The sequence below is a fragment of the Marmota monax genome, unplaced genomic scaffold (assembly GCF_021218885.2).
Source record: "Marmota monax isolate L192 unplaced genomic scaffold, Marmota_monax_Labrador192_F-V1.1 WCK01_AAM20220418_F8-fsc00091, whole genome shotgun sequence".
In the NCBI taxonomy this organism is placed as follows: Eukaryota; Metazoa; Chordata; class Mammalia; order Rodentia; family Sciuridae; genus Marmota; species Marmota monax.
In genome coordinates, this window is record NW_026692434.1 from 2,695,598 (window position 1) to 2,721,192 (window position 25,595).

Here is a 25,595-nt window from a genome sequence, read left to right on the forward strand (position 1 = left end):
TTTATGTATTAAACATCTATAGGATGGAACTCTGAGTGAAGTCATAATTGGGCAAATCTTGAGTCTTAGAAAATATATAGGCATATACTATAAAAAATAATAAGGAATAATGGTTTATAGGCATTTTGAAAGACCCCTTGTATTGCTGGATACATTTTTCATGAAATGGTACTATTAAAAGAGAAGAATCCTGTGTTTCCTTCTCAAACATATAGTCATACTGACATTTCTTTCACATGATACTCAAATTGAAATACCATCTACTTTGCCTTCTGTAGTATTATTCACTTCCTCTAACTCCTGACTTGTTGTAGGATAACTTAAAGAAGATGAAAACTTATATCAAAACTATCTCCTGTAGTTGGATAATTTCAAATCATCTCTGAATAATATAAACTAAATTAAGATTACAAACATGCCCTCTTTCTGAAAACTTCAGTAAGTTGCAGTGTTAATCATCAAATAAACGGCTCTCTTTTCTCAACAGGAAAACCCAGCACCAAACAAGAATCCATGGGAAACTTTCAAAAACCCCAGTGAATACCAACATTACACCACAATCAATGTCTTAGACACAGAAGCCAAGGATGCTTTGGAACTGAGGCCAGCAGAGTGGGAGAAGTGTCTGAATTTGCCTCTGGATGTGCAAGAAGGTGACTTTCAAACAGAAGTTTAACAAAATCAAAATGAACTGAGGCAAAGACACAATAACCTAATGCACTGACCCTTAAGACTTGGGAAGCCTGACATTTCTATCTGGACAATGTGACTATCCTGTGTCAGGACCTTCATGTGCCAAACGTCAGTGGTGTTTTCCTATGGTAATTCCTCACTAGTCAGGCTAGTGGAGAGACACCAGGTGTACAGTTCTGACCATCCTGTGTTGTAAGTACCTGTGGAATGGATTTGTAAGGTAATCTTTATAGATAAACCTCAAGCAACGATTCATGTTGTAACCGCTTCATATGGTTTAGTTTTCAAAAAACTTCACCATGAAGCACAATGTATATATTTATGCAGTTTTTAAAGTTTATAACAGTCTGTTTGGCCATTACTACACTTTTTACTTTATAATATAAAAGCAAAGTTTTTGTCATTAAATGAATGTTTGTTGAGCTACATTCTTCATTGCTTTAAATGCAATAAAGTAATAATCTCACTTTTATATGAATAATATATTTCACATCTTTATTATTGCAGTTTTCTCTAGAAAGCTCTGAGTAGCTTTCTCTGCTGCAGCTGTGTATAAAATATTTAAAATGTTGTATGGTGTAAATAAACTTTTGTCTACATATCAGTTTTTTAGTGCATTTTATTTTGGATTTGTTGAACAAAAATTTACATATTTATAAAGTTTTTTTTTTCAATACAGATACTGAAAATGTATTCACAGTTTTAATAGCATACCGTTATTACTCCTTTGAGGCTAATGATTTCTCAAATGTAATAATAGGTTTGTATAGTGTTTCTGTATTCTCTACTTAAACACCCTTTGGAACAATGTACCATGTAAATGGGACTTGTCAGAAATCTGCTGCCATCATACTCTTACATAAATATGGGGTTTTTTTCCTATCTTGTGGGGAAAAAAAGACAACTAGTAAAAAACAGGAAGTTACAATACAGAAAATAATACAGGGAAAAATGTTTTAAGTAATTAAGTTTGCTGCATGTTTCATGGAAGAAGCTACTCATACTACAGTTCTTCACAGCATAGAATTGAACTTATTCAGGATTTTAAAACAATCTTATCTGTATATTCTCTAGCAGAATCAGAAAGGGCGCGGGTGAATCTGATGAAACAATTTACCTCTGGTTTGAAAGTGGGAAGCCTGAGGTGAGCCAACTGCACAGTCCCCAGTATCCTCTCTCATATAAGAGCTGTGCTGCTGATGTTTCTTGCTCCCTCTGAGACACATTAAACAAGATGTAGTGGGAAGGGCTTGGGCAATTTCCTGGTCCTTTCAATGGCTGGAGATTGTGCTCTTCAGTCTGGAGCAAGAAAGGGTGGAAGGGAGACTGGAATGTGTATTTGGATTAGCTTTCAGATAAGCCTGAGCTGTGTGGTCTGTGGTGTATGAAACTCCTGTGGGTCAGTTCCTGCTCCTGGTGACCTTGGGGACCCGCACTCAGGTTGTAAGGCAGATGATGGTGCTTCAACACTCAAGTGCGCCTCTGAGCTGGAGCCTTAAAATCCACACAGCTCAGGCTGAGCTGTCAGATCCTTACCATGTTCTCAGTGTCAAGATGTTGAAAGTATATTTTTAATCAGATTTTAAAAATAAAGTGACATCATTATGCAAAAAATAGTATAACTAAAGACTGATTTTTCAATAAAATAAAGTTCGTGCTAATTATAATATAATTGTATAGCCTATTGAATTTCTAAGATGACTTTTTGATGATAGAAATAATATTTAATAAATCTTCTCTGTCCATATATAATATATATATATATATATATATATACACACAAACATACACACATATATATTATCTGTGTGTATGCGTGTGTATATATGTATGTATATTTAAATTCATACTGCTCTTTTCATGTCAGTAACCTATAGCTGTGAATGCATACTATACATGGAGTCATTCATTACAAATTATAAAATCCTGATTCATTACAAATTATAAAATCCTGATGGGAAAAAAACACACTGAGCACATTTGCAAATGTAAATTCAGTATGTTTAAAAAACATAAATTCAATGTATGAGGCTAATATTTCTTTTAAATATTCACAGCTATAAATGTTTCCACTTTTTCTTTTCACTTTGACTTTTCTTTAGTTCTAGTAACTCAATATTATATAAGCATATGAAAACTAACCAGAAGTTGCCAATACCTAAGATGCTAGGGTAGATGGATGTTTGGGTTACTCTAAGAAGGATGTTGTGACAGTGGTGGTGGGTTTTTTGTTTGTTTGTTTGTTTTTGCATTTTAATCTATAAGGATAAAAGTACAGGTTGACAAGTATCAAGAAATCATAATGCAAGGGAGCCTCTTCTAGCCCACCCCTTTTAAGATTCAAGTGCACTTTCTTTCTCTCTCATACACATGGGCACACACACACAAACACTCTACCACGTTGAGCTTCAGGTGTCCCCTACACAGGGTTCAGTACTCCAGTCCTAGACAGTTCATTTAGGATTGCAGTCACAACTTGTCTGGTCTTTGTGCCCTTGGACTAGAAGTTCTTCCTCTTCTCCCATGTCTACATTTTACCTCTGTTTCAAGGTACATCTCAAATTTCATCTTTATGAAGTTCTTCAGAATTTTATATATATATATATATATATATATATATATATATATATATATATATATATGTCAGATGTTAATAGACCTTTATTTTATTCATTTATTTATATGCTGTGCTGAATTGAATCCAGTGTCTCACACATGCTAGGCAAGCACTCTACCACTGAGCCACAACCCCAGCCCATTCTTCAGAATTTTTCAAGCTCAAAATAATTTCTCCTGGGAACTCTATGGCACTGCATCTGTACCTTGGTTAGAGCTTTAAAAATCTACTATCATATACAAATTTCTGATATCCTCTGATGGACTGTAAGTGCTTAGAGGGCAAAATTCATGTCTGGTCCATTGTGTTTCTTAAGGGAGCTAGCACAATTATGTTCACACAATAAATATATGTTGAATTATTTGTGGAATTTATTTAATGTTGTTTACAGTCATACATACCAAGTCACATACTTGAAAGCACTTATTAAGCAACTGTCATTTATTTATTCCTATGTTAAATATTTAGGGTACTATAGGAACTCTGTTTTAGGTGGCTTATAACCTATTAGATATTTAAGACACCTGTGAAACAAGCAATGATATTATTTAAGAATTTATAAATGCTTATTATCATATATTATCTCTTTGTGTCCTTAGGATTAATATGTGAGGTAGAAATTAATTATCCTAAAGAATGGAGGCTCAAAAGAGGTTAAGTGACTTACTGAAGATGACCATAAATAGATAACAGAACCAATACAAGAGCCTCATTCCTAATCTATGATTATTTCCATGACATCCTGGCATTTCCACTCATTCCTTCTGGATTATTAGGTCCCTAACACAAATTTATAAAATTCCATGGAGATTTTTTCAGGCAAGAAGTGGAGGCCTAAAACTGGAAACACACACCAGTTGTCATAGGGGTGGTGAGGCCAGTAATTGTAGCAGAAAAGTGTGGCCTATACAGAATAACAGGTGAGCCTAAGTAGACCTATTTCTATAGTCCATTGTGTGGTTTTATTTGCACTTGCAAAAAAGGAACAGGAAACTGGAGACCTAGGCCAACTTGCATTTTTAGATTGTTTTTAAACTCTCTGTAAAAACATATAACTACAAATTTAAAACTTCACAACTAATAAAACTCTACTTCAAAAAGTTTAGTTCAAAAATTCCAAATCATCCTCAGTTTTTTAGAATAACTTTATCAGGTTTTAGTTTTCCAAAATTATTCATGTCAACATCAATTAATCAACTCCTATAAATTTTTAATATGTCAATGAAAAACATGAAACTAATATTAACCTGTATATAAAGTTTTCTGTGGTGACAAAATCATCTTGCCTGTGAGGTGATTCTATAGTCAGGTTTGCAACTGGGATGGTAGAAGAGAGATTCCAGAACCAAGAACCAAAGAATACAGAAAAGGGAGAAAACCTGGGAATCAATGAAAATGACAATAATTTTCATGTGTCAAGTAAAATAAAATCCAGACTTAAGGAGGAAGAGACTTTATTTGAAAGGATTATTGTAATGGAAGAAAGGTTATTATTTGAAAGGAGAATATGCTCCAATTACAGGATCTATAAGTATCTCAGAGGTCAGGCAGAAATAACTTTTCTTTTATATGGAGTAGTAAAGAAGACTAGAAAGAGCTAGGGGTGTACACATGGGGCAAAGAAGTGGTGTGATCAGGGCATTGAAGGGGAATGTCTTTCTTTGTGGTCAGTCCATTCTGAGAGGTGGGTCAGGAGAGGTTGCTCTACCTCCTAGTTCTTGGTTAAGCTCCCAGTACTTGTTTAAACTCAAGGACGGTACGAAGTTCAGAGTGCTGGGGAAAGCAAGGAGCGCAGCTAACGTGCTGTCAAGCTATCAAGCATTTTGTTCAGATTTGTGAGCGTGGGCATATGGTTCAGCTACTAATTTCTGGGACAAAGGATAGAAAGTTTTAGGGTCTCCATCTGACCTTGTCATGGTGTTTGTAAACAAGTTCATCCATGAGGCTTATCTAATAAATATTAAAGGGTGATTCTTTGCAGTAATCAAGTCTCTAGCATTCAAAAGGGCAAGAGGATTTCTTGACATTTGCTGTTTCCCAAAAGCATAGTGTTTTCAGAATTATACAATTCTAGTGTATGAAAACTGGCCCCAAGAAACAAAAAAATAAAAACAGATACAGGATTGCAATTGCACAGCATGCAATTTTTTTGGCAGACTTTCAAGACACTTTTGGTGCCAAGTGACAGCAACACCAAGTGGATCCCCGCAATTTGGGTCAAAAGGAGTGACATATATTTTGGTCAGGATAAAAGTGATTTCATGCTAGACAGAATGCCTTGTCTTAAGCTAATATCAAAGAGTCAGCACATGCTTGGTGCCAGGGTCCACGTACCACTCTAATGGTTTTGTGTACTTAAGCGTTTTCTGGTAAACTATGCAGGAAAAACTGCCAAGGGTTAAACTGGGGCCATCATGGTGGTTATGTTTCAAGATGACTGCAGACATGATACGATGAAACCACACATAGGCTCAGCCTTATCACAAGTAAAGAAATTAAGACTGCTGAGATGAGAGTTATTTTTAAACAACTGTCAATTTTCAGCCAGTGGTGAATAAGGGAAAGGATTTCCCCATATTAGACAAATACCCATGACTCCTTAGCAGAAATGATTCCGAAGTGAAGGTGATACAAGGCAGGTGAGAACACCTAATTTTAAGTCTGAGCTGGTCAATCATCTCTTGACCCAGACTCTAGCTTGTACCTGAATACCATTATAACCTACAGGTATTGAGAAGCTGGGTCAGAAATATTTTTTTAATATAATATAAATATATGGAACTTTAAAACACCTGGAACTTTTGTTTGTAAGTCAATTCTTTAAAAATGTCAATAACATTAGCTCACAGACCTGGTGTGCAAAGATCACACTGGACAAAATTACACAGGCAAAGAAGACTTTCTTCAAGAATATTACAACAGGAGAAAGAGGAAAGAAGTCAGTCGAAACTGAAACAAAGGACTAGAGAATGCTCAAGAGCTGGGATGAGGAATGGAGAATGAGGTAGGGGTGTGTTCACAGGTGTGTTCACTAATTGGCCAAGAAACACAAATCCGCTCTGTTTTTATGGAGGCTATAGCTAAAGAGTCAGTAAGGCCCCTGAAGAGGTTGGGCTCTTATCCTCCCACGAAATTGGAAGATAGAGGCACTATCTTTTTGTATGATTATGTTTCAAAAAAAGATGGATACAAGGTCTTTGAGAAGGAGACCCTGGGCTTTAAAACTGGCAAGAACCTTTAAGTTTGTTCTACATCTCAAAGAGGCAGATAAAGAATTTATAAGTTTGCTAACATAAGCGCTCTAAGAGAAGAGAGGTCAGAGGCTGGATAACATTAAGTCATTGTTGGTAACAAGGAAACTGATGAGACCTATTCATGACCTTCATCCACTAGACTTCAGTCACTTCAAAATGCTCAGCCAGAAAGATCTGCAACCCTCACCCTTCCTTAAAGAGAAGTCATTGGGAAAACCGTTATTTGTTAAAGGGATTGAGTACATTTCCCTCGTTACCAAAACCACTAACCTCAGAAAGAAAGACCAGCTCACCATCAATAAATGATTTATTAATAAAAGAGCCACAAAGCTTAAAATTGAAGGCCAATGTTTCAGTCTCCATTCTTTTGTTTTGCCAATTCAGAGTTTGTTTCAATTTTCAGACGAATGCCTGAACTAGCATTATTTAGTATCTTCCTCTCTTTCCCACTCTCAAATCTAGAATTACACTTCTAAATTTAAAAAGCATGTTATATATAGTTGCGATAAACTTTTATGGAAAAATTGTGTTGTCCTTTATTCTGAAGTGGATTGACCTGGCTTATAAAGGTATATGTTAATTTAATTATTCAATAACAATATATTTAGAACCAGTTGCAGTCTAGATACTACTTTAGGAACTGGAAATTCAACAGGGAACAAGTCATGTACCCTCTTTCCAAGGGACTTAGCATTTTTGAGGGTACACAGATCAACAAATGGAATTATAATAAATTGATGGCTTTATGAGGGGAAAAAGAGGATACACTATGAGAATACTTGTAAAAGGTATAGGAAAAGTATGAAGAAGGATGATCAAGGTGATATATAGGCTAACTTTGTACCTAAAATGTATGCTTCCTGATTTTAGACTCTTCCCTGGATCTGTGCCACATGATGACTCTGAGCTTCCTAGCAACCAATGCAAATATAGCAACTGCAATTAGTTATGTAGTTCACAATGTCTCTAAGACAAAAGCCAACATTTTCCACTAAAGAAACAGAAAACCAAGAAGTACCTCTTATGAACCTTCATGCTTCATTACATGAAAAATTCTTTATCAATATCATCCTTATAAATTTCCTGAGTTTTTTAGAGATAATCCTTATGTCCTTTCTTTCAGGGTATTGTGATTTTTAATTTATGAGCCACTTTGACTAAGGCACTGTATCTGATATTTGGTCAGACAGCAGTCTAGACATCATTGTGAAAGTATTTTTAGATGAGATTAACCTTTTAATAATGAACTTTGAGTAAATCATAATATGGGCGGGCCTCATCAAATCAGTTTAAAGCCTTAAGAGAAAAAGACTGAGGCCCTGTAAGAGGAAATTTTGTCTCCTGAATAGTTTACAAACTCGGCTTACAAAAACTACTCTTTTTTGGGTCTCTTGCTGCTTATCTACCCTATATATTTCGACTTGCCAGCAACTCCAATCATGTGATTCAATTTCTTAAAATAAATCTCTCTTTCTATGTACATACACATAACCTATTGGTCCTATTCCTCTAGAGAACCCTGACTAATACAAGTAAACACCCAAAACTCCAGTGTGAGCACAAGAAACAGTTTTTCAGAGTCATATCAATGTGCTATAAGTAATACAATTTTTCAGTAATCTGGCTAAATTTTTTAAAAAGTAGACTATCAATTCTACTTCAAGAAATGACACATGAATACGATTTATCATAATGGAGCATTGGGCACTAATTAAGGTTTATGTATGCCTTAAGATTATGAATAATTTATGTGTAAAGTTCATTTAATCATCAAAACTAACCTAAAGGCATAATCTATCACTATTCATTTTATAAATAAGAAAAATAAGGTTTATACCTTCCCTGATTTCACACAGGTATAAGTGATAGAGCCAAGATTTGTTCCTCACAGTTTAGAACAGAGTCTAATTATTCTGATGAAAATTGAGAATTTTTAGGCAGCAGAAAGTTCAAGTTTAAACTCATTGGCAAGTATTTTGTATGAATTTAGTGCAGGTCTCCACCTGCACTGACTCTAGCACAAAAACATGGGCATCCAGAGGATTCCACACTGAAGTCTGTTGAAGAATAACTCCCAAGAACTTCCTCAGGGTACAAGCTTGGGTTTGGTATAACACAGGGAATATGATTGTCTGATCCCAAAGTTCTACATCACAAAACACCAGAATGAAAACTTTTGCTTAGAGGTTATTTTCACCGGTTACTAAAGCTTAAATGTTCATAAAATAGTTTTTTTTTAAGTTCAATATTCATGAGACATCTTAACATTTAAGTGAAATAATTTTTATGTAAACTGTAAAGAATAAAGTGACTGCAAAATACAATCCAAGTTAGCCAATTAGAATATTAGACGTTTATTTAATATCTATTAGATATTTACTAAAAAATATAACTAGAACTTTGAAATTATGAGCTTAAAGTCATGCTTGCAAGTAGTGATTTTATGAGAGGATGAGACTCTCTTATGGCCATCTTACTTTATGTTATATAGTCCTGCTACAGATTACTTATATGTCTCTTATTTTTAAGTTGGGGAAGGAGGGTAACATATACAGTATATCAAGAGGTAGTAGCAAGTCATTAATGTGAAGAGGAACTAGGGCACAGTTTGGGTTTGGCCCATTGTGAATTCTCTGGAGTGAATTCCTTGGAGGGGCCAATAGAACAAACTTTAAATTTCAAGGTAAAATTAATGTGAGGTTATATATAATTATTAGTATTTAGAAATCACCAATAAAAGCTATAAATAGATAATTTCAAGTTTTTAAAAAAGTTTTTCTCATAGAAATACCACCCATCAAAGTGAAAAAGAGTATAATAGGAAACAAAAATTAGCTATGCCCTAGAGCTCACTAGCATTCCTATCAATTTTATGGCCCATGAAACCCAGACTTGTGAGATATATACACACACACACACACACACATACACACACACATACACACACATACACACACACATACACACACACACATTTTGTCCTTGTTAAAAAAAACTCCTGGTGTTTTGGATGCAATATCCTGCCACTGCTAATTCTAGTACTTAAAACAAAAAATATTTTTCTTAAAAGTAAAATTTATACCAGTAACTTTCCTTAACATTGCCTCAGGGAAGGATTAATAATAATTCTGAGGATACAAATGTCAAATTTCCCAGGTAGATTTATAGATAAAGTTTTGTATCTTACATAGATTTATAATGCATGATTGTCATTTAAGTCCTGTAACCAGAACATTGGGAATGGTTTCTATATAAGCTCTGACCATCTTACGGCTTTGGTAAGAACAGCTAAGTCTACGTGCAGTGACTCATAAGCTCAGCCTGCAGGGTGCCCCTTGGTTTTCCCTTTCATGAGAGCAGAGGGAAACTGAGCAATGGAAGAAACCCACAGGACCCTTCTTTAGCTGTCCAAACTTCTTAGTGACCCAAAGATCAGAAATTAGAGAATGAAGCCAATTAAAGCAGGGCCTCCTCTCCCTTGGAGTCCTATCATGCTCTCACCACTGCAAACAGATTCTGCTGCCATGCTTTCATGGCAGGAGGGAGGCTCTCACAGATCATGGTCAGCAAATAGCCTCCACAAGAGGCCTTTCTGCCAGGGACTTTCCTTTTTTCTTGTTTTGGGATTTTGGGGATCCATTTCCTTCCATTTACAGAGTTCTGTAGACCAGTCCTACAGGCAGATGTCAAATCTGATAAACTTTGGCCAGAGCGGTTTATGTGCACATTATTGAACATTCATCAGAAAGGTGAGAACTGAGGAAAAGGGAGAAGTACAAGTATAAGGCTTGCCACCTCTCATGCTTTGAATTGAGGTTTTTCAAACAGGGTCCCTGGTTCTCAATTTACACACCTGTGTTCTTATTTGCCAGGAAGCTTCTTTGCTTGTGAGGTTATGTTAGAAGAGAAGGAACTGATGGTGCATATGAAACTCTGCTGGGGCTGGTTGAGTGGGATGGAGTGGTGCTTGCATTGGAGCAAAAGTCTCAGTGTGGGTTGATTGCTTTTCTCTTGCAGCAAAAAGGCATAAAGGAGGCCAGACCCCACTTCCATCCCTGCCAAGTTTGGCAGTGAGAGGATACTTCAAATAAATCCATTATGTAGCCTCAACAGGGCCAGAGATTTGTTCTTGTCAGCATTGTTTCTTTTAACTAAGCAGCTCTTAAAAATACATAATTATAAATAGGGTATGGCCTCTTAAAAGCATTTTAATGAAGGTATCCCAAAGTATCAAATCCTAGAAATCACTTTGTGTGTGTGTGTGTGCGTGTGTGTATTAAAAAGGTAATTCAATAAGATACATGCAATTATGGAACAGTTGAGAAGATGTGAATAACCAAACTACTCACAGATTTCTCAGGAACTCAAGCAGAGACCCTTGGTTTTCTGGGACATCATAAAGCTGAGGTTGCACATCTTTCTGTTGACATTGAGATTATGACAACCATGTGTTCAGAAGCAGGCTGCTAGCCCTTGTCCACAATTTCAAATGCTTCACTTCACCACAGCTGTGCAGAGACATTCCTGACCCTATTTTAATTAGTATAATTAACTTCCCATTTTATAACTCTAGAATGGTAGACTTTTCAGAATTTATCATTTGACACTCAAAGAGAAAAATATGAATATTATGTTGTCATCTGAAGAAAGTATCCTGCTTTCTTTAAGTATACAGAGAAAGTTAGTAGGCATTTACTGGCACCTGTCTAACTGTATATAATATTCCCACACAATGAGAAGAAACCCACAGGACCCTTCTCTAGCTGTTTATAGACCCTCTGATCAAGCCAGGGATACCTTAGAAATATTTGATATGTTAAGGGTGAAGAAGGTTGAACAATCCACATCTGGCTCATAGCCACATATGAAAATAAAGGTCATTTAGAAAGAGTTCCTTCTAAGTTTCAAGTGAAGCCTAAGAATTTTAAGATTCTACACTACAATGTTTTATGCTAAAAAAAATGTAAAGGGGTACAAGTAGAAGAGAAGGGCTTCAAAATATAAATTTGGGAATGAAAATTAACTTGCCACTCTGCTTTGGTGATCAGCACTTTTCTCTTTCATCAACATATGGAATAAATCTTGATCATTATTTGGGGGAACTGATGGATGAGGAAAGGGAGAAAGAAAGAGAGGCAAAGAGAGAGTAAGCCAGGGAAGGATGGAGAATAAGAGGAAGAAATAACAGCTGAATCAAGAGAAACACAAAAGGCATATGAAGGAAGCAATTTGGAGACAAGAAAACAAATGAATACTTCTCTACTAGCCAAAAGTGTGTAAGACTCCTGGGGATTGCAAAGCATCAAGATTTCTCTGAAAACATTATGTGAAAAAAAGACCCAGAGGCATTATGAGTATAGGTGAATGGCAGGGTGTATTGGATATTGGAAGGGGAAGAAAAGCAGATAGGTGACGGAGATGCAGATGATATGCTGACAAGGACATTCACGTCTAGTTTCCAGGGTTTTCCAGCTGTATGTCAGTTGTTCCTCTGAAAAATGAATAAAGCTTCTTTATTTCTTTTCCAGTACAGGATTTTTAACTATGTGTCTAGATAAAATTGGTTTTCCAGTAGATGGTGTAAAATCACTATGGAGATATATTTATGGCACCATGGAAATATTGTATCTGGAGATAATAATGCTATTTTCAATTTGACTGAAAATTCATTTTTATATATTGCCAAAGTACCAATCACAATTAAAAACAAGATCATTCAGTCTCAGTTCTTGACTCCTTATAAAAATAAGCACTTATTCCCAATGACCAAAAGGAACAATGATTCTGATTGCTTATTAATAAGAATTGAAAAGAATCTATTGGATAAGAAAATACTTGGCAAAGAAGAGGAGGAATAAGATAGGGAGAAAAAAGAAGAGGGCATTTGCTCACGACAACATCGCTTTCTAGTTGTGTGGGAAGTGGGGCAGCAAAGTAGGACTAATAGCTTTACCATCTGAAGAGTACTGTCAAATCTGTTGGTCTCTTGAGGTCCACTCTAACTTAGAGATTATAATTCTCATGAGTTTTTAAAATTCCTAACAATTAAACATACTGTAATTAGTCATGTTAGCAAAATAAATTAAGACATTATTGGGGAAATTTATGTCAATGGAGAAACGATGTGATTCTGTACTCCCATGGCAGAAGTTTCTGGATCATAAATCTTCTTTATAGAATTCTGTGCTATCACCAGCACTGGTTTGTAAGTGGTATGAAAGTGTCCCATGCTTCTGTCCTAAATGGAGAAGTTCATAATACATACCCCATTAATTACTATTTGGCAAGGTCTTTGAAAATTTATAGCATTCTTTTCTGTCTTAATAATTTTTATTTTTAAGAACGTGAAACCATGCATGTTTTCAAACTGTATTGAATGAATAGTAGAAAGTTAGTACTTTATGTCAAACATTGCGTACTATCCCATTACTGGAGATGCCATGACATAATTTGGCTACATAATCTGAGAAAAGATGTCATAGGAAATGCTTGCTTTCTCTCAGGGAGAGTAGGAGGATATTGAAATAAAAATTGACCTAGCCCAGTACAAATTTCCCCTAGCAGCAACTATTTCTTCATTTTTCTCAGAGCAAAGAAATATTCCCCTTTCCTGAATATAATAATTAGGAACAAAGTTACTAAAAAGTACATTATTGACCAGCAGAGATTTCCTGAAGCAATCAGAAAAATTAAGAGGGAAGTTTGGGATGTCAATGAGGAATAATTTGAAGAGAAGAAAGCCACATGTTGCTAACATTGGTTGGTAACAGGGTGCACAAACCCTAGTGAGGTATGGTCATTTATTGAGCCTTGCCATAAGATTTTCCACCCTTAGATTCCAAGCCAAATACATTTTTCTTGTGATATGTTCAGCATAAATTATTTATTGATTCTTATTTATTTATTGTTGCCTGGAGTCAGCTCCTGATGAGTTGAGCCCTGCTTTACCTGACTTTCTTCTGAGCTGGGAGGCTCAGCAGAGAAAAGGCAGCAATCTTCAAACTCTTGCTCACCCTCAGCCTCACCTTGTCTACCACACCAACTTTGGGAACATTGTAGAAAAAAAGTTTTTCCAGTGCAATGACTAGCCCTAGATTCCTCTCACTCAACAGAACACTTGCAAACCTTCATCAAGCATGTCTGTTTTGTTGTCCTCGAAGTTTGAGCTATTATTTCTAAAAGAAACATAAGGATCTCTTATTCTTTAGAAAAACAGCATTATTCAAAAAGAAAAATTTACCAAAGCTTGTTTGAAAATACACCTGTAGGTAGGCTTATTGGACCTTGACCTACTAAATTAATGGAGAGAATTTCTTCCAGTCATTATTGTTTCACAATAGAAACTGATGCTGACTTTTAAAAATGTTATCTAACCACATCATAATAAAGTTCTTGAAACAGCTTCAACATCTCTCTTCCATGTTAAAAAAAAAAAAAAAAAAACAACTTTACTTTTAATTACTTTACCAGTGAAATAGAACCCTTTTGGAACACTTTGAAAGATTTTCTGATAATATTTTCTTTCTACTTTAGGATATGTTTATACCATAGACAGGCATTTGAACTATTTAAATTGTTAAAACAGAGCAGGGCACTCTGCCAGTAATGTCATTGTCAACAGCATTGGGTATGTGTAGATAGACATTGTCACAGAGCAATTTAGTGCTCTAGCCAAGCATTAAGGGACTCCAGTTCATCTCAAAACTGGTCTTCATTTGTCAAGTTGCTTTTCGTCAAATGGTTTAAATTAGAGCTTCATAGAGATTCCCCCCCAACACAGTTTTATGATCAGTGTAGTCTCAAATTTAATTCTCCAAATTTCTAAAGAAAATAAATATTTTCATTAAAAGTTTGCAACGATAGCTGCACAACTTATTCTAGAACAAAGCTTTCCATAGCACGCACACCACCTCCCCTCTTTATCACTCAAGTCTTTGAAAAATTAAAATAAAGCAAGAAAGAAAACATGCTGACAAGAAAATTGCTTCTGAATTATCATGTACTACAGAAGGAAAGATATTTAAGAAAACAGTTAAAGGATAATTAAAGGTAAAAAAAAAAGTTCCTGGCAAAACTGATTAAAATTTCTTTCCTGCTTCAGCTGTGGAGCCAACACATGCTGGTGTTCTGGTCCTTGATTCACAGGAAACACAGCCAAACAGGACACCCTGAGCTCTGCTTGCCAGTGCCCAAGTGAACTAGTGTCATGATTCTTTCCGATACATAAACAGTTTGACTTAAAATAAATAAATAAATAAACTAAAAGGTCTTATTCTTGGACCACCATGATATTTCAAATAGGCAGGGAAAGACTGCTTCTTTTTCCAATGCACACAACAGTAATAGGACATGTACTCAAAGGTTGAAATTTTATATACTTAATCATTTGTACTGATTCACTATGTGAAAGTGGCTTTGTGCTGCACTTTGCTTTTATTTTTATTTATTTGTGTGTTTGTGTGTGTTTCTACTGAGAATGCCCTGAAATAAAGTACAACAAAATGGATTTTTTAATAAGGGTTGGTGCCACTGCTTTTATTTGTACCAAAAAGTATCAAATGTTTAACCTTGTTTTTATGCCATTAATGTGTAAATAGTAACTCAAAAGGAAAAGAGGAACACAGTCTTGGTATTATTGCAAAGTAGTTTTATCTTTAGGATCCCCTGCAAAGATCTGGAGAATCCCCAAGGTCCTGGCACCACACTCTGAGAACTCTTGGGGGTAGTAAAACCTTGAGGGAATCAAATGCCAAAGAGAAAGCACATGACAAAAATCAGCTGAGATTAGCATTTGCATGGTGATAAGAGTGGAAAGATTGATAGTAACAAATAAATAAAATTACAATATAACAATATTTAGAGGGGAACAGGGTAAAATGTGTGTTGTTCATGGGGACAGGGGAATTAAAGAATTAAACTCTGAATCTAAAATGAAAAGTGAAGAAATAAATCACCAAAAATTCCAAAATCAAAAAGAAATGTTATTAGTTCACCATATGTAGTGACTAACAAAAGAAACTGCTAGAAGAGTTACAAACTGTCCTGACCTTCAACACATCCGATGAGTTACTTACTACTACCTTACTATCTGCTCTTAGCTCTCACACAATCCTTTGCTGTGTCTGCTCCAGCTGCACTGGTTTCCTGGGTTTCCTGGTGCACACCAGGCGTTCCTGCCTGCGGAACTCCCCAGTGCTGTCAGGTCTGCCTGGACCACCTCTGCCTTGATGAGTATGCAGCTCATCTCAAACGCCACAGGCCCTTCTCATTCACTCCATCTGCAGCTCCTGCCCCTACTTATGCTTCCCTTCCTCTTACACTGTTTCTCCCCCACAGCTTCTATCTATCTATCACAATCAAACATTCCATATATTTATTTCTTGGCTATGTTTATTGCATTTTGTCTGTGTCTCCCCACTCTGAGAGTCTAGAAATCTCACGCAGGCAGGGATTTTTTTTTTTTTTAATTAATCCTCTGTACTAGCAACTGAACCCAGGGCTCCATGCTAGCTACACCTCCAACTAGATACAGGGATTTTTAAAAATCCAATTTATTCACTGATGTATCCCAAGAACCTAGAGCAATGTGTGGCATATAAAAGATGCTTTTAAAAAGATGAATACTCGTTGGATAAATGTTTGAACGAGGAACAGGAAATGGTGAGATGTAACAGTTAAGAGTCTGTGTTATATAAGAGGCCTCATGGAATTATTTGACTTTTCAGCTAGTTCATGCTTCTCTTTAGTATAAAACCAACAGACAAATTTATAGAGAGAAAAATATACAAGTGTCAGAGTTGGTAAGAAATATACACTGTAAGTTTGGGAGTTGGGAAAGAAAGAATGAGAGGAAGGCATATGGAACAGGAACTGATTGAAGAACCAGAAGAAGTTCCAGAAAGGTAGGAGAGCTGGAAGGTCAGGGTGGGACATAGACCTTATTAGAAGCCCCTCAGGAGAACAGCACAGAACCACAGCACTGCTCTGACTCCTACAGTGGCTGTGCTAAAAGGGCTTAATTGTATAATACAAAAATCTACACATATATAACATGTACAATTTGATGAGTTAGGGCATGTCTATACACTGGCGAAAGCATCACCACAAAGTATAGGCATAACCACGGCCTCCAAGAGTTCTCTTATACCCCTTTTGATGTTGTTGTTGTGAGACCATTTAACTTGAAATCTACCTTCTTAAATGTATAGGTAAACATCACACTTTTGTTTCATATATTACTATGTTGTTCAGAAAATGTTTATCTTGGATAAATGAACCTTTACACCCATTAGTGACTTTGCATAAATTAGAAAAAAATAAGCCTTCCCTGGTTGGAGGAGTACCCACACAGCGCACATGGCTTGGCAAACAGCATGCATTTGATTTCAGCTGCCTCCTGTCTACTCAGCCAATGTTCTGGTCCTTGTGTCCTGGGGGACTCACTGATGACTGGACCAACCCTTGTCTCCCTCCATAGGGCCTGAGGATGAGTCTCCAGCAGCTCTAGTCTAGGTGTAGCCCTTCCTAGAACAGAGTTCAGAAAAATGAAAGGCAAGGAAATGTGAAAGGGACCACTATGAGAAACGTACCTGTTTAATAGGAGACAGACACTGAGAATGAGAAGACTTGAGAGTGAGAAGGTAAAAGATCAACATTGAGAGGAGGAAATGGCAGGGAAAGTGGAGACTGGTGATAAACATAATTGTAAATATTTGCCATCAGCTGTTTCCTGTTTTAGTGAAAGGAAAGAGTTTGAGAAAAGGTGTCTGAAACAGAAGCATCAAAAGGACATAGAAAGGGCACCAAAAAACTTAACAATTTGGCTTAGAGACAACTCTATTTACCATCAACCGCCTGTGGACAAATCGAAGCCAAAACAGACGTACCATTATTCACGGATTCACACAAAGTCCAGCCCAAACCCATACTGCCAATATTGCTTTACCAGGTTTACAACATTTGCTTTAACATCATTCACATCACTATAAATGAATATCAGTCCTAACGGACTCATTATAGTCATTAAACCATTCATCCATTCAACAAATGGTTATTGAATGCCTCATATGCCAGGAGCTGTTCTGTGAACCGGAGTACATGGTGAGTGAAAACAAATATGGTTCCAAGACTTGTGGAGTTGGTAGTCTGGTGAATATTGCTCTAATCAGGACTTCATGAAATAAATCGGTGCTTTTGAAGAGAGAAGTACTAGGACACAGTGCCATGAAAACACATAAAAAGAGGGTTTGACCTTGTTGCAAACTCAGGCATCATGTCCATGAAGATGAGCAGAAATCTGATAATGACAAAGAAGGTACAATAGTAAAAAAGCAGAGGAGAGAGATAACAGTGTGTGCGGAGGCCTTGTGATAGGAGAGGCAAACAGAGCATAAAGTGTCCAAGAACGGGCCATGTACTGAAGAACACACAGGAGCTTGGGATGAGATTGAGGCTTGGCAGCAGCCATACCAAATGGAGCACTGTAGGTCACGTTATGGAATTGTGCTTTAATCCCAAGACAAATGGAAAAAAAGTTCTAAAATATTTTAAACAAGGAAGTGATGTGTTCTGATCTACGTTTTGAAATCATTACATTTTGGGTATAACTTAGAGAATGAACTGGGTGAGAAAAGTAAGAAAAGACAAGTTAGAAGGCCACAGGGAAGGTGAAAACTGATAGTCATCAGACATAATGTGTAGTTGTAAAAATTTACAGAGAAATGATTGGGTTTAAGTTTAAGTAATCAACTCATCAGAGCTTAAGATGGGTTGGATACTGAAGGGAAGAAAGACAAGGTGTCAAAGATAACTACTTTCTGTCTAGATTCAGCAGTCATATGGATGGTAGTGGGACTCATTGAATAGACAACACCCGAAGAAGAGTATAAATTTGGAGGAAGACTAAGGGACTTGTGAGCAAGAGTTTAATTTGGAATTTGGTAAATTTGAGATATCCTTGGGACATTTAATAGAAGGCATTAGGCAAGGAGATGAGTAAGACTACAACTCTGAGGGAAGATTTACATTGGAGAAACACATGTGTGCTTCATCTGCTCATGGGTGAATCTGAACAGCAGATGTCCTATCCTGGGGAGTACAGTCAGGAGACAAGAGAACTTAGGGGCTAGGGATGTGGCTCAAGCGGTAGTGCCCTTACCTGGCATGCGTGCGGCCTGAGTTCAATCCTCAGCACCACATACAAATAAAGATGTTGTGTCTGCCGAAAACTAAAAATAAATAAATAAATAAATAAATAAACAAAAATTTTTAAAAAGGAGAACTTAGGAACTATGGCTTCTAAAATACAATGAGGATATTGAGAAAGGAGACCCCCAATTGATTCAGAGATAAAGCAGGCAAAGAGGGAAGGTGAAGCAATAGAATGCTGGGAAGCACCATTCTATATGGCAATTTTATTTGGAGAGGGAAGAAAAACACCCAGCATATATTTCCATGCAGGAGCAGTCTGGATTTCTTGGAGGATGCAGTAGAATCTACATGTAATATTTTAAAAGTTGCTCTTCTCCAATGGCTTGTTTTTTAGGATATAAGAAATTCGAATGGGAATTTCTTACTGCACAGAAACTAAACCAGGAATAACTTAAAGACCAAGTAACTCTCAGCCACTCCCATGTTGCCAACTCTGATGATGAAAGACTGATAAGCTGTGTTGAAAAAAGTTGGGACTGACATATCGAAAAACATTATGTGATGAGCTAAAAAGCAATTATGAAGCTGGGCATCTTATGTAAAGAAGCTTAAGACTGTTAGGAAATTACATTTAAGTTCAAGAGAGCAAGGCTGTTTAAAATCTATTTTAAATAAATGGTATCTCTGATAAGTATAACATAGATTCCAGAATGACAGTATGGCAAGAATAGCTGGCTGGCTGCCAGAAATCCATTTCTCTTTTCTTTCTCAAACAAAATTCAGATTCTTAATTGTTCCCAAAGTCATCCAGTCAAGAGCAGGATGTTCTAAACTCTCTCAGAGCTATACATGTGACTTGAACAGAAGCATTGCCTTGCACTGGGAATTCTAGGAAGTCTCCTGAAAGAGAAAGGCTGAACTTCTTTGTTCTCATTCTTACTGACTGAAATGTAAATATGAAGGTTGTCATTGAAGCAGCCTTCATGGGCCGTGCAACCCAACTCTGATCTTAAAGCAGCAGCTAAAGGTAAGGTACCTCGGTCCCTGGTACTCTTGATATCACAAGAGTCCCTGCCTGCCAATGGGTTCCTTTCACTTTTGAGAAGTATAAATAGTAGCAAGTTTAAACCATTGTCTTGATGTGTTTCTTATGTATGCAACTGGACCTAGTATTAAGCAGTTTAAGGTTGTAACCCAAGAAGAATAACAGTACAGATAAACTGCAGGGTGAGGAGGGATAATGGAAATGGATAGTTTCAAGAATCATGTTCTACAAAAATATTAAATAAAATACATTCACAAATGAATACATTTCCTGTAAGATTAATCCGGTTTTGAGTGTTAAATTTAACATAGCTATATCAAATAACTTTTGTGTTATATATCCCTTTTGGTTTTCCATAAAGTTTCAGAACTTTTTATTTCCCCTAATATTTCCTGTTCATAGTACAGAATTAAGACAGCATCCAAGATTAGTAAGAAAAATGTAATATTTAGATTTTAGAAGAAAGGTGAAGATGATGCTGACTGAGCACCCGGCCCTGTAAGTGAGCCCAGGCCTCAGGAAACAGATGAATGATGCTTAGAAATACTGAGGAGTGTGCAGAAGGGAACCCAGAGCTCTTATGTAGTCACTGAGGGATGGTGGAGACTTGACGTAGGCCAGGGGCGAGATAGGCAAATGTCCCAGGAGTTATAGAAACTATATATCAGTGAGTTTAACATCCATCTCCAGGAGAATTCTAGGATAGATTACTATTACTGGATAGTTTTTGAGCACTTGGGGAACCAAAAAAACAAAAAAGGCAGGGTGGGGAGTAGAGTTAACAATCCACAAGGACCAGAGTAGAATGCTGTAATTCCTTCTTACTCTTGTCTACTAGTTCTCCTCTTCTTTATATTCTTTTATTTATCCGGACTTTATCATCAAGCTTCTCTCTGCCAATTGTACATTTTCCTCAATAGGATACCTCGTATGCATTTATGGCCTTAACTACAACTATTCTAAGGTCTCCAACAAGACAAGTCAGTGAAATCCCAGGAGTACAAGAGATAGTGAAATATTTAAATACAATCATGCAAGTATCAGGCCTCGGGAAGGTAATTGTTTCCAATTTGGACACAATTGGAAAGTTAATCTGTCTGTGCAAAGGGGAGGGAACATATTTCCAATTCTCTACTCGACATTCCTTGGTTCTGCTATCTTTATGTCTCCCCTTGAAGCTGAATAAGGAAAAACAAAGCAAAACCAAGAGACAATAGTTAATTTATAGGGGAGAGAAAGAACAGTCAAATGGGTAAAGAAGTAAATCTGGAATTAAGCATTACGAGCATATGCATTCAGTATAAAGCATTTGGAATGAAGAATCTCTGAATGCTATACTAATGGTTCTATTCTAAAACTGAGATTTGAGCAATTACAGATGAATCAACAAGGAACGTGATGGGTGGGTTCTTTGTCTTATGAATTCAAGGAATGAAATCCACAGACACAAGGATGAAAATAAAGTAACAAGATTTATTAAAATAATAGAAAGAAAGAAAGCAGAGCTTTGGTAGGGAGAAGGGTCCCTAGAGAGGATTGCCAATTGGTGCCTGTTATCTAGGGATTATTTTTTCAATTTTAGTATTTTTTTTTAATTTTTAAAATTTGTTCTAATTAGTTATATAAGACAGTATAATGCATTTTGACACATACAATAATGGACTATACCTAAATGGACTATAACTTCTTATTCTTCTGGTTGTACACGATATGGAGTTATACTGGTCATGTAGTTATATATACACATAGAGTAATAATGACCATTTAATTCTACTATCATTCCTATCTCCACTCCCCTCTGCCTAATCAAAAGTAACTCTATTCTTCCCTAGCCTGCCCCCACTTATTGTAAATTAGCATCCACATATCAGAAAAAAAAAAAAAACTTTTGGCCTTTGTTTTGGGGGGGATTGGCTTATTTTGCTTAGCATGATATTCTCCACTTCCATTCATTTACCTGTAAATGCCATAATTTCATTCTTCTTTAAGGCTGAGTAATATTACATTGTGTATGTATACCACATTTTCTTTATTCATTCATCTGTTGAAGAGCATTTAAGTTGGTTCCATATTTTAGCTCTTGTGAATGGAGCTGCTATAAACATTGATGTCGCTGTGTCACTGTAGTATGCTGATTTTAAGTCCTTTGGGTATTAACTGAGGAGTGGGATAACTATGACAAACTTCCCTTGCAAGTTTTCTGAAGAATCTCCATACTGCTTTGCATAGTGGTTGCACCAATTTACAGTCCCACCAGCAGTGTATGAGTGTGCCTTTTCCCCCACATCCTTGTCAATATTTATTGTTGCTTGTATTTTTGATATTTGCCATTCTGACTAGAGTGAGATAAAATCTCACATTTCTTTAAATGCTAGATATGTTGAACATTTTTTTCATATATTTGTTGACCATTTGTAGTTCTTCTGCAGAGTGTCTGTTCGATTCCTTAGCCCATTTATTGATTAGGCGTGTCTGATGGTCCAGCTCAGGTGATTGGTAAGATGAAGGATGCTAGCATGGACCAATCAAATTATTCAAGCTCCCACTTAATGAGTCAGAAGTGAATAAGTTTATTCCCTTATTTACATAATTAAGAAAGCAAGTCCAACCTTATGGTTTGGCATGTCTGTTGAGGAGAGGAAACACTTCAAGTAAAGTCATATTTTGTGGTTGGCTGTTGCTAAGGTATGGATAGAGTTAGCCAAGAAGCGGCTGCTGTGGTTGAAGCTGTTAGGAACAGTAATAGGTGTTCTAGCTAAGAAGAAGCCATTGTGGTTGAAGCTGTCAGGGGCAGCCCTTTGATGTTGTCCAGGCCCAGTGTCTCCTTCCAGGATGGCATGATGTTCTCCTTCCTTCCTCCCTTCTCTGAGGCCCTCATACTGTCTGCCTATGAGAAGTCTACCTTCCTGCCTCATTACTTCAATAACTTCTGGAATGGGTCAAAACCAGCATGGGATATCAAAGAGGACTAGCAGAAGCAGGAGAAAAAGAAATAATGATCTTTATCACGTGTGACTGAAGATTTTCCTAGTTTCATAATAAGAAAGATCTGCATGGATATGGGTGCGTATCGCTGATCATTTTATAGAAATTCACCATGATGGGGTTGAATTTAACTATATTTAGTACTTACTTCCTGGTATGGGCACAGTTATTTTCAACTCATTCTTCTATTATCCTCTTAAAATGCTGAGAAAAGACCCCTTACTGCTGTTTTTACAGGTGGAAACATCTGGATGAAGTAAATCCCTCCTGATAACTACAGTTAAGATGTTTCTGCCAAGGGTGAGCAAGCCAAGTAAGCAGAAAGACTTCCAGAATGCTGGCTTTCAAGGCTTATCCTATTCTAGGCTGGGAACTGTGAAATCCACTAATAGATGCATCCCTTCCCCCTTCTCCATTCCCAACTGTGTTTCTATCTGCCTACTACACATTGCTATCACAAACTCACAGGGAACAGGATGGAAGACCTTGTATTTTCTGGCACCATTCTCTACCTTAGTCAGTGGTATCATCTTCATCCCTCCTGTCTAAACTAGCTAGAGGCTGGAGAGTTACCCAGCATTCCTCTCTGCCTGCTTCCCTCCTGCCATTTCCATCCGTCTCCAAGTACTAATAAGTCAGTCAATTCCATTATCTCTTCCCCTTTCCTATTCTCCTAGTGCCATTTCCTCTTCATTCTTGTCTGTAGTTATCTTTCTAAAATAAAAATCCAATTATTTCACAGGGAAACTTTAGAAAACCTCTATGGTTCCACTCTGCCTAGTGGACAAAGGGCAGCTCTTTAATAAAGCTTTCAAAGCCCTTAAGAATTTAGTTCTACTTGTCCATGTTGTCCATGCTTGTCTCCTGCCTGCCTGCTTCTCTCTCTCTCTCTCTCTCTCTCTCTCTCTCTCTTCCCCTCCCTCCCTCCCTCTCTCTCTCTTCTTCTCTTCCTCCTTTATTTCACAGAAAGACACACACTCATTCACTCACATACTCCTTGTACTCTAATCATCAAAGACTCAATTTTCTAAATAGAAACAATAAATATTTACACTCTTTAGAGGCTTAGCACAGAGCTTTCCCTCTGGGTCTGGAATTACTATCTGTGAATCAACACCAGTCATAATGCTACTGGCTTTCAGTCCCAGCTTAAATACCACCTCTGAGAAGTCTTCTCTGATTCCTAAAGGCCAGATCAATACCTGTTGCTTTTGTGTTTTCATAGCAATTTGTTTGTAATGCTGGTGTAGTTCTTTTTTGAGTGCCTGCAATGTACCAGGACTGTTCAGAGTCCAGAGGATTCATAGCAGGAAGGAATAATGCAGGTTTGAGGCCCGGACATGTGTTTAGGGCATTGTTGCTTGGACAGAACACCTCAGAGAACTACAGGAGTATCACCCAGAGGGTGAGGAGTAGCATGGAGGGGAGAAGGAGGGAAGGATTCCCAGTGGCTTGGCTCTTTGGCCCGTGTTCCATCATATTCAACATTGAATCAGTAACTATGATATAGTAGAGAAGGCATATCAAATAACTCAGAAGATGACACAAAGCAGGAAAAATGCCTAAGACAGTAGAACACAGAATAAGAATAAAATGCATATCAGTGGGTATGATTTCCAAGCTAACACAATGGAATATACAGAAATAATGTGAAGGTGTACATTACATGCTCATAACCCCAGCTACCTAAAGACAGCTGTGGGAAGAAAGGATCCTGATTCAATAGCAATTTGTGTGAACTGGATTTAGTTGTATAAAATAGCTAATACAGACTGCCAACAGGGCTAAATGCTTTGTATGCAATGCTATTTTTCATGCTCACAACAATACTATTATCATTCTTATTTTATAGATTAGGAAACTGAGGCACAGTGTTTAGTCTAAGGTTACATAGGTAGAAATGATGAAGCTAAGATTTGAAAACAAGCCATTTGTTTCTGAGGCCATCTAGTTACTAGGCAAGTCTATCTAGCCTGAGAAATGCTGAGCCAGTTGAAGGACATGACTGATTTAAACAGGAAATGGAATATTTGACTATATTAATAGAAACACACTGGTCAAAAGAGGTAATGTGAAGTGTTGAGTTCAGTTCTGGAACTACACTGTAAAAAGAACATAGACTAACCAGAAAGTATCCAAAGGAAGGCAGTAATGAGCATTTAGGACTTGAAATTCAGATATTTGATTGATAGTTGGAAGCTCTGAAGAAAGCCTAAAGAAAATAAAATTCGCAGAAAATATCTTAGCTTTTTCCCCCACCATTTAAATAAATTCAATTATATAAGGAAGGGGATTAGATTTATTCTCTCTTGCCATAATAAGCAAACCTAGGACCAAAGATTGAAATAAAGAAGCTGCTTTCAACTCAAAATAGTGGAAAAAAATCACAGCATTTAGAGTTTTGAACAAATATAATAGTTTTCCTCACAAAAAGTAAGCTCCCTGTGGCAGCTAGTCAGGGACAATCTGGTTGAATGCAGGCAGGGTAATGTAGACAAGGTCTCTGCATTAGGGAGACGATGGCTGATAATAAAGGAGGCGGTACTTGGGAAGGAAATGGACATGAACAAAAGCATAGAGGAGGAGGAGGTGGCATGTGATTAGAGGAGTGGGAGTCAGGAGGCTTGCCTGATGGGAGACCAAGGCAAGAAACACACAGCAGTGGGAACCACACTTGGCTATTTAGAGAACTAGTCATAGGGAGCCAACTTCACTGCCAATTATAAACACTGTAAAAGAATCAACATCGATATTAACAAATAGTCCAAGACAGCGGCTGGGGATGCGATGCAGTGCTAGAGCACATGGCTGGCATGTGCAAGGCTTGGGGTTCAATAGCTAACACCACACA

The 25,595-nt window shown here is 37.0% G+C and overlaps 1 protein-coding gene across 3 annotated transcripts in view; it reads left to right on the forward strand.

Moving 5' to 3' along the window:
- The window catches only part of Adgrb3 (adhesion G protein-coupled receptor B3), a 695,051-nt gene extending 693,754 nt beyond the window's left edge, over window positions 1–1,297 (forward strand). For all 3 annotated transcript variants that reach the window (XM_058578796.1, XM_058578794.1, XM_058578795.1), the window contains one exon: window positions 488–1,297. In XM_058578796.1, the coding sequence (XP_058434779.1) occupies window positions 488–676 (189 nt within the window). In that variant the 3' untranslated portion in view covers window positions 677–1,297. The remainder of the gene's footprint in view (window positions 1–487) is intronic.
- The last annotated feature ends 24,298 nt before the right edge of the window (window positions 1,298–25,595 follow it).